Genomic DNA, 15,228 nt, shown 5'->3' on the forward strand with positions numbered 1-15,228 from the left:
TGCTGTTGCAGCAAACTGGAAGTGACATCATCAAAAGTGGGCGGAGACAGACCCGCCTCTGTACCCGCAGGTACCCGACCCGCTGGAGGACTCTAACACGAACATTAACATTTAAACCTGAATTTTGGGGAAACGGTAAAAAACTGTAAAAAAAAGATAGAAAACAATTAAAAATGTCATTATTTCTGGTGAATAATCTGAAAACAAATGAAAAAAGTGTTTAAAGGTGAACAATCCCTTTAAATGATCCCTACAGATAGCAATGCCTGTCCTGAACAACTGCATGCGATGAAAGTCACAGAAATAGCCAAAGGGAAGGAAGAAGACCTGTAGATCACCAAAGCGCCAGAAGAAGACCCGAAGATTATCGAATCGCCGGAAGATGGCGTCCATGAGCTCTGCTGCACTGACTCTGCAACGAGGGGTAATTACCGGCTTAGGAGCATTTACTTGTTAACACCTGTGCGGGGGACTATTGAGGGTAGGGCTTTTTATTAGCAAGGAGGTTTAGTTCTCCTTTAACAGCGCTTTATCCACAATTCTGAGCTATGATTACAGTGTAATATTGGAACGCAAAAATGCCAGTTATTGCCATATGTCAGATATGACTAATTTAGTCATCATAGGCATCATCTTCATAGATGGATTGGTAGGACCAGAAGAGACGCTTCATACAATCCATATTGACTGAATATAAAATGACTGAATATATTAGTATTTTACTAGCAGGGCTGGAACTTGGGGTAAGCAGAAGAGACACATAGGAGGCGCTAGGCATGAAGATGTTCTGTCACCTACCCCTAGTCTGGCTCCTTATCTCCTCCGCCAACTAATGTAAATGACACACCATTATAAATAAAACATGATAAGATTGTTTGATTGTTATCATTTATTTCATTTTCTTATGGTCCAGCAAAAAAGTGTTTATTTGCATTAGTTAGAAAAGCACAGTTTTCCACCCCTAAGATAATAATCCAGCGAACTATGAAACTTTGTTACTAAACAAACACAAAGTCCACGGCTTTATTTTTTTCCATCAAAGGAAATAATATCAGTGACCTTAGGTCAGTTATTTCCTGGTTTAGTAATTAAGCAGGAAATATCCTCCCTGCAAGTGTGGAACACGCTAATAAATGTGTTACGTGCTATTCAGGTTCATGAGATCTCGGTCTGGATCCATTTGTTCAGCGTTTGTGAAATGCTGGGCAATCTGTTAATCATGTTTGTTTATGTTTATTAAATGTGTTATATGGATTAAACCGCAATGACTTGTTCTTTAAACGTGTGATTATTTTTCTAAAAGCAGGAAAGCGTAACCAATCCCTCCCTTCCTTTAGAAATCACATAGAAATCTTCCCTCCTAAACACAAATATTTCTCAGTGCTGTTGGGAAGACTGGTAACAGAATTTAAATTTTTGTTATACAAATACTAAAAAGAATTAGAGAGGAATATGGTACAAACAGCCAGAATAATGTTAAAAGAAAATAGGAGCTTGAAATAATATTTATTAAAAACATTTAGGTCTCTTCGTTCCCTTACCTCCCGGTGTGTCTCCTCTCGGGTCCTTTTGCGCAGGAGCGCACTTCCGGGTTGCGCGCATTAGGGCATATTGATGCTGGGCGCCATGACGTCATCTGAAGGCGCGGAATTAAAACTTGGCACCAAATCCTCCTTAAAGAGCCTGTTCGCCATTTTGTAAGTGCCCAAGCTAGGCTTCAGTTTACCTGTACCTACTCAAGGCCTGTTTTGAGTTCTGCCTGATTTTTGACTACGATTATTGCCGCCTGCCTTGAACTCTTTGCCTGACTCTGATTACGCCTTCTCTTCATCCCTGCCGGTACCTCGCTTACGTTCTTGCTACACACTTCCTTGTTGGCTTCCGCAGCAGTAAGCCCGGGGCTCCAAAAGGGCGTCGGTGAACACCGGAACCCACAGAGTTCACCTGTGCATCCGTGGGAACTTTCGCTGAACAAGGTTCCTGATAACGTGGTTGTTACAAATTCATAGAATTCTCAACTGAATCCCCTCAATATCCATCTGAACAGGCCTGCTGAGACAAAGAGATGAGTTTCCAGGTGGCAGGGCCAAACTGGTTACCAGGGAAGGCAAAAATTCCAATACTGGTAACTTTAAGAACCAAATTGCTAGCATCATGTATCCCCCCACCCCCGGACTCCCTTAGGCACCAAAAAGGTGAGCATGGGGGGAGGGGCCAGGATCATTCCTGCATCCGAAGCAGAGGAGAAAGGAGCATAGCAGGGGTTGGGCTTTGGATAGAAGTGTAGTTGGGTTGGAATGTGGCACCAAGTGTGGGAGAGGCAGGGCATACATGGAGATATTAAACACTATAGCCTTGGGGCCCATCTAGTTTTTCTCTCAATTATTATTCCTTTTTTCGTTCTATTAAAAAGTATTGTTATTTCCCGTGCTAGGTCCGGCCCCTTACCCAAGGCCACTAGAGGCAACTAACACCTGTATTATTAGATTATGCAACCCAATGCCATTTAAGAAGTACTTCAACAAATGTATAGCCAAAGAGCTGTTCCGTCTGTTTTGAAGTGTAGGATTCCAATAGAAATCCCAGGGAGAGCAAAAATTGTCCTTAAAGGACAAGGAAAGGCAAAAAAATAAAATCCCATTTTTACTTTCTTTAATGAAAAAAAAAACCTATCTCCAATATACTTTAATTAAAAAATGTGTACCGTTTTTATAAGAAACCTGACTGTATGCAGTGAAATTCTCCCTTCATTTACTGCTGTGGATAGGAATTGTCCGATGGTGCCTAACTGCTGAGCAGGGAAACAATCATACTTATGAATAGCAGGGGGAGGCCCCACCTTACTTACCAGCCATGCAGAATTCAAGCAGCTTTGTTTATGACGATCCCTAAGCAGCCCAGACCACACTGAGCATGTGCAGGGTCAGGGTCAGGCAAAGATGTTTAACAAAGTTACAAGATGACAGCCCCCTGTGGCCAAGCATAAATCATTTGTTTGATTAGGCTTGTGGTGCAGTAAGTTCATGCTTATGTTTAGTATACAAAATATAGCATTCCTAGCCTTATTCTATTTTAGACTTTCCTTGTCCTTTAAAACATCTGGCACTGGAAGCCAATCAAGTGCGAAATGTGACTGGGACTAAAAGGGTTAATGTTGTATGCATACATTTATGCGTTGTCTGTACAGTATGGTGGGAATGTTTTCAATGACAGGTTCTGTGGTTTGTTCTTTGTGTATTCCCAGGGGAATAAATAAATAATATAAGGGTAGATCCTAAATGGTGTCAGTGTGATTTATGAGTATGGGGAAATGAGAAAAGCTCCCTTCAAAACATTCTAGGCTGTTGACACTTCAACTAATTGTCTTTTGGTTATTCCATTCTGTCACCTGCCACTGGTAAGTATAGAGCAGTTGTGTTTATTTGCAATCTCAGTGAGTCATTAGGAAATATAAGGATGGCCTACATTGAATATACTAAAGAAACTATGTCATAGTTGTGGAAACAGCTCAGAATATAAACAAAAGATCAACCTCAATAAATGGAGACCATGGCTCGGGGAAACCTGTTATCCTGAAAGCTCCCAATTTCGGGAAGGCCATCTCCCATAGACACAAAGTCAAATGAGGGGATGCCGGTAATTGGCACTGGCCTAGCCACACGCCAGTAAGGAATCCAACAAACGTGAAAGAAAGCCAATACCCGATTATGCAGCAAACGGGGTGATCCCAAATTTATTCTATGGTGCGTTGGACACTTTACAATTGATCAAATGTTTTGGGACCGCAAGGCCGTTCCTCAGTTTGCTGCATAATCAGGTATTGGCTTTCCTTCACATTTGTTGCATCTCCCAGAGACGTCATTTTGATCAATTTTTTTAAAAAAAATGATTTCCTATTTTAAAAATGATTTCTCTGTAACAAGAAAACAATACCCTGTACTGGATCCTAACTAAGATATAATTAATCCATGTTGGGAGCAACACAATCCTATTGGGTTTATTTCATGTTTAAATTATTTTTTAGCAGACTTAAGGTATGAAGATCCAAATTAAGGAAACACCCCTTATCTTGAAAACCCCAGGTCCTGAGCATTCTGGATATCAGATCCCATATCTGTATATACACTCATCCGGGGCAGCCTAGGGGATGGCTGGGATTCCAAAACATGGTGCTCACAGGAATAGTACCCCAGACTGGTGCATTTTTTGAAGAAATGGAGCAGAGTCCAGGGTAGGAAGTAAGTGACAAGCTCTGGCTCTGATTTAATTATTTTATTGTCGTAATTTATTGTTCTATCAGTTTGTAGAAATGCAGAAAGCCATTGTGATAAACACCTATTAACTTGTAATATGTTTATTTGAATGCAAAGTTCATTAATTTCTGGGTTTAAAGATTCGTTGAGTTTTTGAACCGATACTGTCATGAGAAAACACGTATTAAATGCATTTTAATAATACTGCTCCAGCAGACTTCTGCAGCAAAATCCATTTTTAATAGAGCAAATGGATTTTTTTTATATTTAATTTTGAAATCTGACATGGGGCTAGACATATTGTCAGTTTCCCAGGTGCCACCAGTCCTGTCACTTGTGCTCTGAGAAAACTCCAGTCACAATTTACTGCTGTACTTCAAGTTGGAGTGATATCACCCCCCCCCCCCCGCAAGCCCTTCAGCAGAACAATGGGAAGGTAACCAGATAACAGCTCCCTGGCACAAGATAACAGCTGCCTGGTAGATCTAAGAACAGCACTCAATAGTAAAAGTCCCACTGAGACACATTCAGTTACATTGAGTAGGAGAAACAGCCTGCCAGAAAGCAGTTCCATCCTAAAGTGCTGGCTCTTTCTGAAAGCACATGACCAGGCAATGACATGAGATGGCTTCCTACACACCAATATTAAAACTAAAAGAAAAATACACTTGTTGGGTTAAGAATTAAATTTTATATGGTAGAGTGAATTTTTTTTCCCCGTGACAGTATCCCTTTAATAACTTTCTAGAGTCCAGTTCTTTATTTAGTTACACAACACAAGTGAGGTGTAGTTGCAGAACACCTTCCATTCATCCCCTTCCAGTGCAGGCCCATCCAGTAGCGCAGTGATCCCCAACCAGTGGCTCATGTAGCTCACCAACCTTTGGGTGTACAAAATAACCAATCACAGCCCTTATTTGGCACCCCCAAGAATGTTTCCATTCTTGTGTTGCTCTCCAACTCTTTTTAAATTTGAATGTGGCTCACAAGTTTAAAATTTGGGGACCCCAGCTGTATAGAGGGTCAAATGTACTGTAACTGGGCTTTACCTTTCTCTAGCCAGATGTGGTCTAGCATAGCCAAGATGGGGTTTCACATGTATATTTACTTTGCTTTAATTTCAAGAAAAAGAAAAGAAATCAGGCAGTTTGTAAAGAAATGAATATTTAATTTAAAAATAAGAATATTTCTGTTTACATCAAGCTATACAGCCACTGTTCTCTATTCACTATTTGTCCACGCAGTAATTTTGACTAGTAACAGTGAAAGACACATGGTATTAATCGCTCTACACACTCTTCAAAATTAAATATCACAAAGATCCTTGTCCCTCCGCTGTGCGATAAGTGTATGAAATAAACTGACATGTTGTGAAGCTGAAAAAAAAACCTGATATATATTATTTGCCACATTCAACAAAATAAATAACTATGTACAGGGCGGTAGGCACAGGTGTGGTTAGAATGAAACAATGCAGTAGAGACAGACTAACAGTTATTATACTGCACACTCAGAAAGGAAATTGGAAAATATCTGACAATTTAAGACACTATTATAAAAGGTAAAAATAAAATATTGGGAATTATTAGATTAACATTCTACTACATGGTAGTAAAAAAGAGAAAGGGAGAAAAAATAGTACAGCGACTCTCTTACAACATCAACATATACAGTAAAAACAAGCTTTGAGTCATAACAGCACAATCTAACAGGAATTCCCTTTTTCCTTGGCAAAATTATCTTTCATATTATTGGACAACAGGCTACAGTGGGACAATCTAACTTGTTAAAGCAACAATTAAGGGCAAGAGATTCAGTCACTTAGTCACTACTGACCTTTTAAAACTTGTCCCAAAACTCCCTTTAGTACTGTTGATGGACTGCAGAGAAATACCAATGATTAAAATATGAACCAGTACAGCATTGTTAATGGGATCTGGAGATTTATAATATTTATAATATTCTGATTAAAGGTGGCCATACAGGGTCAGATTTGAGCTTCTGAAAATCAGTCAGGTATAGATTAGATTGGTTTAAAATATTGTTGAGGTGATGACCACATTGGCTCGTTGATGCAGTCCTCTCCACAATGACATCCCTGACATCTTTAGTGACCCTGCTAAACAAGCTGGCTCAATGCATGCCCAGCTTAACTTCTCATAGACTTCTTTGTAATGTGTGAAAATAAACTATATGGTGCAATATTCCTCTAAAACACATCAACGGAAATAGTATTAGTTGATCTGGAAATTATTCACTTCAATAATCAAACCAGCAGCATCTGACTTGTGAATTATGGGGAAATGGTAGAGTCACCAGTTTAGTATCTATAATAACAACATTGTAGAGTTATGAGGAGTAGGCTATGCAGAGTTATGAGGAGAAGGCTATGCAGAGTTATGAGGAGAAGGCTATGTGGAGTTATGAGGAGTAGGCTATGTGGAGTTATGAGGAGGAGTAGGCTATGTGGAGTTATGAGGAGTAGGCTATGCCGAGTTCAGGGTAGTATGAGGAGTAGGCTATGTGGAGTTATGAGGAGAAGGCTATGTGGAGTTATGAGGAGTAGGCTATGTGGAGTTATGAGGAGTAGGCTATGTGGAGTTATGAGGAGGAGTAGGCTATGTGGAGTTATGAGGAGTAGGCTATGCCGAGTTCAGGGTAGTATGAGGAGTAGGCTATGTGGAGTTATGAGGAGTAGGCTATGTGGAGTTATGAGGAGTAGACTATGTGGAGTTATGAGGAGTAGGCTATGGGAAGTTATAAGGAGTAGACTATGTGGAGTTATGAGGAGTAGGCTATGGGAAGTTATAAATAGTAGACTATGTGGAGTTATGAGGAGTAGGCTATGGGAAGTTATAAGGAGTAGGCTATGTGGAGTTATGAGGAGTAGGCTATGTGGAGTTATGAGGAGTAGGCTATTTGGAGTTATGAGGAGTAAGCTATGTGGAGTTATGAGGAGTAGGCTATGTGGAGTTATGAGGAGTAGGCTATGTGGAGTTATGAGGAGTAGGCAATGTGGAGTTATGAGGAGTAGGCTATGTGGACTTATGAGGAGTAGACTATGTGGAGTTATGAGGAGTAGGTGATGGGAAGTTATGAGGAGTAGGCTATGTGGAGTTATGAGGAGTAAGCAATGTGGAGTGTTGAGGAGTAGGCTATGCAGAGTTATGAGCATGCTGTGTAGAGTTATGAGTATGCTATGTGGCATTTTGAGGAGTAAACATATTGAGTTATGAAGAGTAGGCTATGCTGAGTTATGAGGAGTAGGCAATGTGGAGTGATGAGGAGTAGGCTATGCAGAGTTATGAGCATGCTGTGTAGAGTTATGAGTAAGCTATGTGGCATTTTGAGGAGTAAACATATGGAGTTATGAAGAGTAGGCTATGCTGAGTTATGAGGAGTAGGCTATGTGGAGTTCTGAGAAGTAGGCTATGCAGAGTTATAAGGAGTAGGCTATGTGGAGTTATGAGAAGTAGGTTATGTGGAGTTATGATGAGTAGGCATGCAAAGTTATGAGGAGTTGGTCCTGTGGTCTGGAAGAAAAAACATAACCAGCAGCCTGAACCTGACATGAGAATAGACTCCCATCTCTATATGACTGTGGTTGAGGACAAAACAGCCTATCACTAGGTATTAGTATATTCAGTTAAATCATTGTGGATTATTTCATGTAAATGCCTTTTAATGTGAGTTTATGTAAAAAATATATGTAAATTTAGTCCAGTGTACATATCCTCTATAGGTCGCAGTCACCAACATGACAAATGACTCCATGACTATCCCATTTCTGCAGGTGTAAAAGGAAATTCGCTGAAAAAAACTGTTTAAAAAGCTGTGTAAAATAAATGGTGAACTTATCAAGGTGTGTTTTATTTTACGCCATGCGAACACAAGGTTTGTAGCCGTTATTTTACACCACTTCAGCCCTTTGTAAGTAAGCTATGGCTAAAGTAGCTCAAAGAAAAAGCATGTTAAAAAAAAAGATGCCATTTTACACTGCAATGTCTGGAGATGTGTGATAATTCTGCTGTTTTTTACACCACATAATAAATCTGCTTTTAGGTCTCTATTTAACTTTATCCCTTTAAAAAGATATCTGTAAATGTGTTAAACATATGATAGTTGTAGTAAAGAACTGAGAAGATAAGGGATTCAAGCATGACCATGTAACATTCAGCACACTGCAACTGAGAGTTTATAGGGAAAGTATCAATGACAAGTAAAATGTAACTAAACTATTCAGACTGTAAAAGGTAATGTGGTCTACTGCCTGGACACAATTTACATATAATACACGAAAGCCATGAATATCCTGTAAATTATATCCTTATAAACGGTGAGTTCTGATGTCATCAGTTATAAACGGTGAGTTCTGATGTCATTTCTGTCACATGACTCACTGAAACTTGTGTATTATAATAAATAAAGTACCCCCAGTTGCAAAATATGAGGATATTAGAAGTTACCTCGGAGTTCCATGACCTGTATAAAAACACTCGGCCTTCGGCCTCGTGTTTTTATATGGTCATGAAACTCCTCGGTAACTTATAATATCCTTATATTTTACAAGAGGGGGTACTTTATTCACTATTTATTAAACATGCCTAGGATATAAACTGGGATGTAACTACAGAGGAAGCAATTTGAAAAGTTATGCCTTTGCGGGAACAAATTTAGCTTTGCGTGAATTTAATATAGCTTTTGCAAACACGGAAACTGTTTAGCGACCACTTCTGACAGTGGTTGGACCGTTTGCAAAATGTATAGTTTGCGCCAATGCGCAATTACAATTCGCAATGCAATAACAAGATTTTTATTCTTATTGGTGCGAATTGTTTTGCGACTTTAGTTACATTCCCTCCTATGTGAGGAGAGGAAGAGGAGAAATAAATTGGAAAGTGGGCCCATGGTCTAAGGTTTTCTGGTGGAACCCTGGAATCCCAGTCCAACACTGGCAGAACGAGATGACTTTCTGCATCTAGGAAGGCGTCATTAGCCACATTCACTTCAATTAAACAAAAGCAACTAATTTGTGTAAGGATCTTCCTGCCTTTGCTGCTGCTTTTGTATAAAACCTTAGGATGTCACTCCTGACCAGCACATGATCATTGGCTGCATCCTCCTAGAACTGAACGAATGTCGCATGCAATACACAGCCAACTTGATCCCGCATTAAAGGCAACAATGTCTGACCTAATAAGGTGCCTCGCAGCACATTCCTGGATACTTCCTTGAGGAATTTATGACTGAGGAAGAGAGATTCTGAAATGTAAAGAATGAAAACCCTAAATTCTGAAAATATACTGCTGACTTGTGAAATGGAAAGTTTACAATTGCTTGTAGTTTTGCCACTAACATGCTACAGCTCTTCAAAACTGAAGCCACAAAGCTTAATAGAAAGGGCACAACAGTTTTATAATGCTGAACTTCATTCACTCCCAGTCACTGGACTCCATTGTCCTCTGGGAAGTTGATTATAAACCGTGTAATCCTGTCCAGCATTCAATCTGTTGAGCTTCTGCCAAATTTGGTTTGTAGACTATTCAATGAGCAATGCTTCACATTTATGAAAGTTAGAATTTCCTACATCATTTTCATGCATCAAGGTTAATACAATCATGCCGTGATTATGTATTAAATGATAAAATGATAATGGTATAAACCAAATTCTTGCCAACTGGCTGCCAAACTAAAATGCATTCAGTGTAACAAATGATGGTAACATTACTGGATTGAATGTATCCAAGTACTAAATTGGAACACCACGGTGGCGTAAAATACAAACTTGTCATGAAGAAATCTTCTAATGTGCATACCAAAAACATAGAAACGCCATTAAACTTGGATTTTGTGTCCCTCGTTGTGCAATTATATAGAGCTGTATGCTTACGTTTATCCAAGCGAAGACCACATGACTGTAGGTTCAAAATTCCTGGACATCTCCATTCTTGTACAATCCATAACACCCTTATTATTTATTATCTATTATCATTTAGTTGGATGAGAGATATGATTTAGTTAATGTGCATCCATTGACATATTTAAAATGTATATTTACAACAGCGTTTTTGGAAGCAATTCTTTTTTATTATTAGTCCCTTATGGCCAGATCCCCCAATAAAACTCCATGAACCAGTACTTCTGATTTCTGTGGGATGTTGTGCTTCAGAACTTGGTGCTTTTACTGTATGAATCTGACATGATGATGTTCTTGTAGAAGTTGTCAGAATGGGAATTATAATAACCTTTGACTTTGTCAATAACGTGATGGACAGGAAGAATCGACGTCTGCTCTCCATCCACTGCTGTAAATTTAACTGAGGGTCTGTCGCCAAAAATGTAACCTGCGAAAATATCATGTATAAGATTAACTGCCAAGGCACAATCTTTTGCAGGTATTCTGTCTTTATATAAACATGATTGCTAGGGATATAGCCAAGAACATAAATGAGTTTTGTCAACCTGAGAAAAGTCTATTCAACCTGAAAAAGAGGCTATTTTATAGAACAGAACACTAAAGCTTGGCATTTCTGTTTTCTGAGTATAAACTGGCGTACGTATTGGGTGAGTCACTCTATGTGCAGCTGACATTTGCTGGTAAATCATGTTATTCCCAAACATTAATTAAACAAATCTGAATGGGCCATGTGTTACACCCTGCTTCACTGTGTACATAACTTTCTGGCGACTTTTAGCTGAAAGTTAGTTAGTTGCTTTATTCCAGATAGAGTTTGTTTGTTGGTGTGGAAGCAAAACCAAGTGAATGGAGAAAGAACTCTTGCATTTAAAAAGTGTAGGGGGTACTAGGGGCACTTATAGGTGTTATCACCTATGTAGGGGGGGACTATGTAGGGTACTGGGTAGGGGTTTCTATTATTGGGGGGATTGAGTTCTCCTTTAAAGGAGAAACAAACCCTTAATAAAAAAAACCCTTCCCTACATAGACCCTTCTCCCCCCCAGCCTAGCTGCCCCCCCCCCCGGACAAAAGCCCCTAACTCTTTACTTACCCCTCCTTGCAGATTCTGTCCAGTTCACAGCAGCCATCTTCTTCTCTTTGGTAATCTTCAGAATGAGACTGGCAAAGTTGGAGAAATTTTCTGTTCCGCAGCAACTGTGCATGCACCGAAACTCACGAAAATTACTACTACTCATGAAGATTACCAGAGCGGCTGAAGATGGCGGCTTGAACTCCGCTGGACAGAATATGCTTGAAAGGGTAAGTAAAGAGTTAGGGGCATTTGCCTAGGGGGGCAGCTAGGCTAGAGGGGAGGAGGGAGGGGGGGTCTATGCAGGGTAGGGTTTGTTTCTCCGTTAAATTCCCTCTTTTACACAAATATATGCATTTCAGATACATCATCAGAAAGGTGATATTCTGGACCCAGCTACTGTAGATCTAGTCTCAATTGCCACTATGATCACTATCAATTCCCATGCTTGTAATGTAGGCTTATGTACCTTTGCAGTACTTAACAATAAAAACCTTTTTTTTACCGGAGTGCCGTCCTCCCGTTCGTATATTTACTGTTGGCAGTGGGGACACTGCGGACTGAGCACCCGGCACAACAGAGGAGCAGCTAAGTGGTCGTGAGTTGAAGCGATCCTAATCGTTTTTGAGAGATTAATGTGTGATAACACTATAGATAATTACACAACAAGCCATTTGGGAATGTAGTACAGAAACCCCCTGCACACTGTATAAAAGCAATGGGCCTAGCTTAAAAGACATTTACATGTGCAGCAAGAGGGACTGCAGGTGACTGATGCACAACTGACACAGGGCCCAGGAGGAATAGATGTCCCAGTTGCGCACTGAATAATCAGTAGTTTAGTTCAAAAATATCTTAATCCCAACATTTTAAGGGAACTTCAAAGAATTTTGCTGTAGACTTCTCTATCTGCTAGAGCACTGCCGCAAATCAACCGGACATAATTATAACCACCCCCTTTGTTGCATTGTTATTTCTCCATTCTATATATATATAAGTGCTATGCCTTGGAGCATATACTCTAGCTTCCATAGTTTTCCATAGAGTCTGATCTGAGGAAGTGCAATGTTCCTCAGCTACTGCCGAGGCAAATCATCCTGATGCAACAGAACTTTTTAATTAAACAAGTGGCTGTTTTATTAAAGATTTTTTGTTTACATGTATGTTAAATAAAAACAAAAATTTTGAGAATTTAAAAGAAAAGGATAAACTTAAAGGACCAGTAACATCAATTTTTTTAATTAAAAAATTCGTTAGTGTAGAATGAAAAAAAACACACAGACATATTAAACTTTTTAATCGGTCTTTATTAAGAACCGAAACTACACTTGAGCTCCTCTTCAGAAAAGGCGACACTGCGACAATTCATCATGCGGCGCTTGATTTCTCCTCCCTGGCTATCTCCTATAAGGAAAGCAGGGAGGAGAAATCAAGCGTCGCTCTATGAATAGCCTTTTCTGAAGAGGAGCGCAAGTGGAGTTTCGGGAAGTTATTTCTTAATAAAGACTTAGTGATTTAAAAGTTTAATATGTCTCTGTGTTTTTTTTTAATAAAATAAAGTCAAAAAATTATAGTGTCCCTTTAAGACAAGCTAATACAATGAAAAATATTCTGCCTATTTGTGGAAAGCATCATTGTTCTTAAGGGAGAAAATTAAGACTGTAGCACCATTCCTTTACATGTCATCCAAAAGTGTGCAACTGTTTAAAAGAAAAATATATTATTTAGCAATAATTGAAGCATGATTATATTGTGATTAAATATGAACATTTTACTCAGTTTACTATAAAAATGGAATTACATTTTGGTTTGTCAATAGAGAGGATCTCCAAATCGCTATACTAGATTAAGGACTGGTAGTCTGCAGCTCTGGGAGTTTTATATTTGGAGGGCTCTTCCCTGCATCAATTACTGAATTAAAACTCCCAATAGGAATGGAGATTCCTAATAAATGTTAAAGGGCAAGTGTGATGGCTGAGTAAACTGTCCATACATAATACAAAAGCTGGATGTGTGCTGGGTGATCTTGGCTTTCTTCTCACGTACAGTATTAGCATGGGGCATAAAGCAACTGTGAATATGAATGGGCTTTAGAGTTTTCCAATTTGTAGCTGCATTTCAAATAATTAGCCTTTTGTCTGCTTGCATGAGATCTAAAATGATCAACATTTACAAGAAGAGCCAAGATCATCCTTGTTGGAAACCAGCATGAAAAGCAAAATGTGCACCTTTACCACCACAGCAGTGAGACCCAACAGCACAAGAGGAAGGAGCAGATAAATCGATTTCCTGATTTAACGTAATTGTCATTTTGCCTCGCTTAAGTGACTCATGCAAGAGCACCCAACCCACTTGTTGATAGATCATGCATCCCACGTAAACATTACCTGGATGACTCCACCAATCCTTAAGGAATGCTCTTAGAAGCCATTATCTATACCACAAACATGAATGTGTGGGTCAATTGTGGAGGCAAAAATAAGCAACATATAACAATATCTATTCAACAGGCCTATATCATATCACCTTCATGTTTCTATAGCAAAATGTTACCCCATTCAAAGTGTTTTAAATAATATATATATTATAAATAATACTGAATGAATCTAGAATAGCATTAGATCTTACCTTATTAAATTTTAAAATACACTAAACAATGTCACTTACAGAAGTCTATAATTGTTTTATTAAATTCATTAAACTCCACCTAGGCTTAATAAGGAGTTTTCATCTTATTTTAAATACACATTGTAGAGTTAAATATAATGGAGTGGAGTTTGATACCAATACCAGTATGTGCCATAAGCAGAACTTTTGCAAGCAGTGAAATATGATTTTGGGTGCTGTGACCACCACAATTTTCTGATAAAGGACAGCAGAGATCAAACTGCCTGTGTGCCAAAGGCCTTTTACAAAATGCACTAACTTTTGTTGGTTAAAGTAAATACCACTGAAAACCCAAAGAAGAAGAGGTGTTGGCTGCTTTTATAAGGATAATTGCTGCACTGTATGCTGGGAATAAAGGCTGTACGGTTGTATGATCACATGAACATCTCTAAAACAAGTACAGCTGGGAAATCCTATGAAAGCATGCCTACAAATATAAATCCCATCATGTACTAAAATCTGAAAGCTGTTATAGAGGCTGTCTGTTACAATGAACAGAAAAACAATTTTATCTGGTCTAGCGTCTAGAGTATTATTTCTCAAGCTAAGAGGCCAACCTCATTTGGGGTATAAATAGTTTCTTTTATATTTCTGAAACATTAAATTAGACATCAAACACTAGCAATAACAAAAACATGAAATATATGAAACCAACACAACATTTGTACTTCAGTGATGTTTAAAATAAGGGGTGTCCCTTCCACTTTCCTATACTCTTATTCTTTTCTTCTTTTTCTTCCTCCCCCCCGTTAATAAATGATACAGTCGCTTTAGGACTTTTATGAAAATAGCCTGTTCATGGAGACTAAATTTTATGATATGCTGGATAAATACATTCCATGTTGTTACACTTGCTGATATCTCCTTGATGAACCATTCCTTGAACTGTATACTGTATTGAAGTAAATCAATAAAAAATTAAATTTAAAATAAGGGGTGTCTTGGTGTTAACATATCAGGCTCAGGTGAAAAAGAACCTCTAGTCTAGAGAATGAAGCAAAAATAGCAACAAAGCAAAATTATGTAACACATCATGAGGAGCTGCAGTCTTAGGGGCAGATTTACTAAGGGAATTTTCGAAGTAAAAAAAATTCGAAAATAGAAGTAATTTTTTGGATACTTCGACCATCGGATAGGATACTACGACTTCGAATTTAATTCAACTTTGAAGTAAAAATCTTTGAATAAAACTTCGACTTCAATACTTCGCCAAATTAAACCTGCCGAAGTGCTATGTTAGCCTAATGGGACCTTCTACAACATTTTTCTAAGTCTTTACACATTGAATAAAAATCCTTCGATAGATCGCTAAAATCGTTCG

General features: G+C 38.7%; 1 protein-coding gene across 8 annotated transcripts in view; it reads right to left on the reverse strand.

Moving 5' to 3' along the window:
• Positions 1 to 8,775: 8,775 nt before the first annotated feature.
• The window catches only part of LOC108717815 (adhesion G-protein coupled receptor G6), a 104,913-nt gene continuing 98,460 nt past the window's right edge, over positions 8,776 to 15,228 (reverse strand). For 7 of the 8 annotated variants that reach the window (XM_041564405.1, XM_041564404.1, XM_018265175.2 and 4 more), the window contains one exon: positions 8,776 to 10,597. In XM_041564405.1, coding sequence (XP_041420339.1) covers positions 10,419 to 10,597 — 179 coding nt within the window. In that variant the 3' untranslated portion in view covers positions 8,776 to 10,418. Of the gene's footprint in view, positions 10,598 to 13,627; positions 13,675 to 15,228 lie in introns of all 8 variants that reach the window. The other variant, XM_041564407.1, reaches the window with a different exon arrangement.

Source organism: Xenopus laevis, chromosome 5S, assembly GCF_017654675.1.
Source record: "Xenopus laevis strain J_2021 chromosome 5S, Xenopus_laevis_v10.1, whole genome shotgun sequence".
In the NCBI taxonomy this organism is placed as follows: Eukaryota; Metazoa; Chordata; class Amphibia; order Anura; family Pipidae; genus Xenopus; species Xenopus laevis.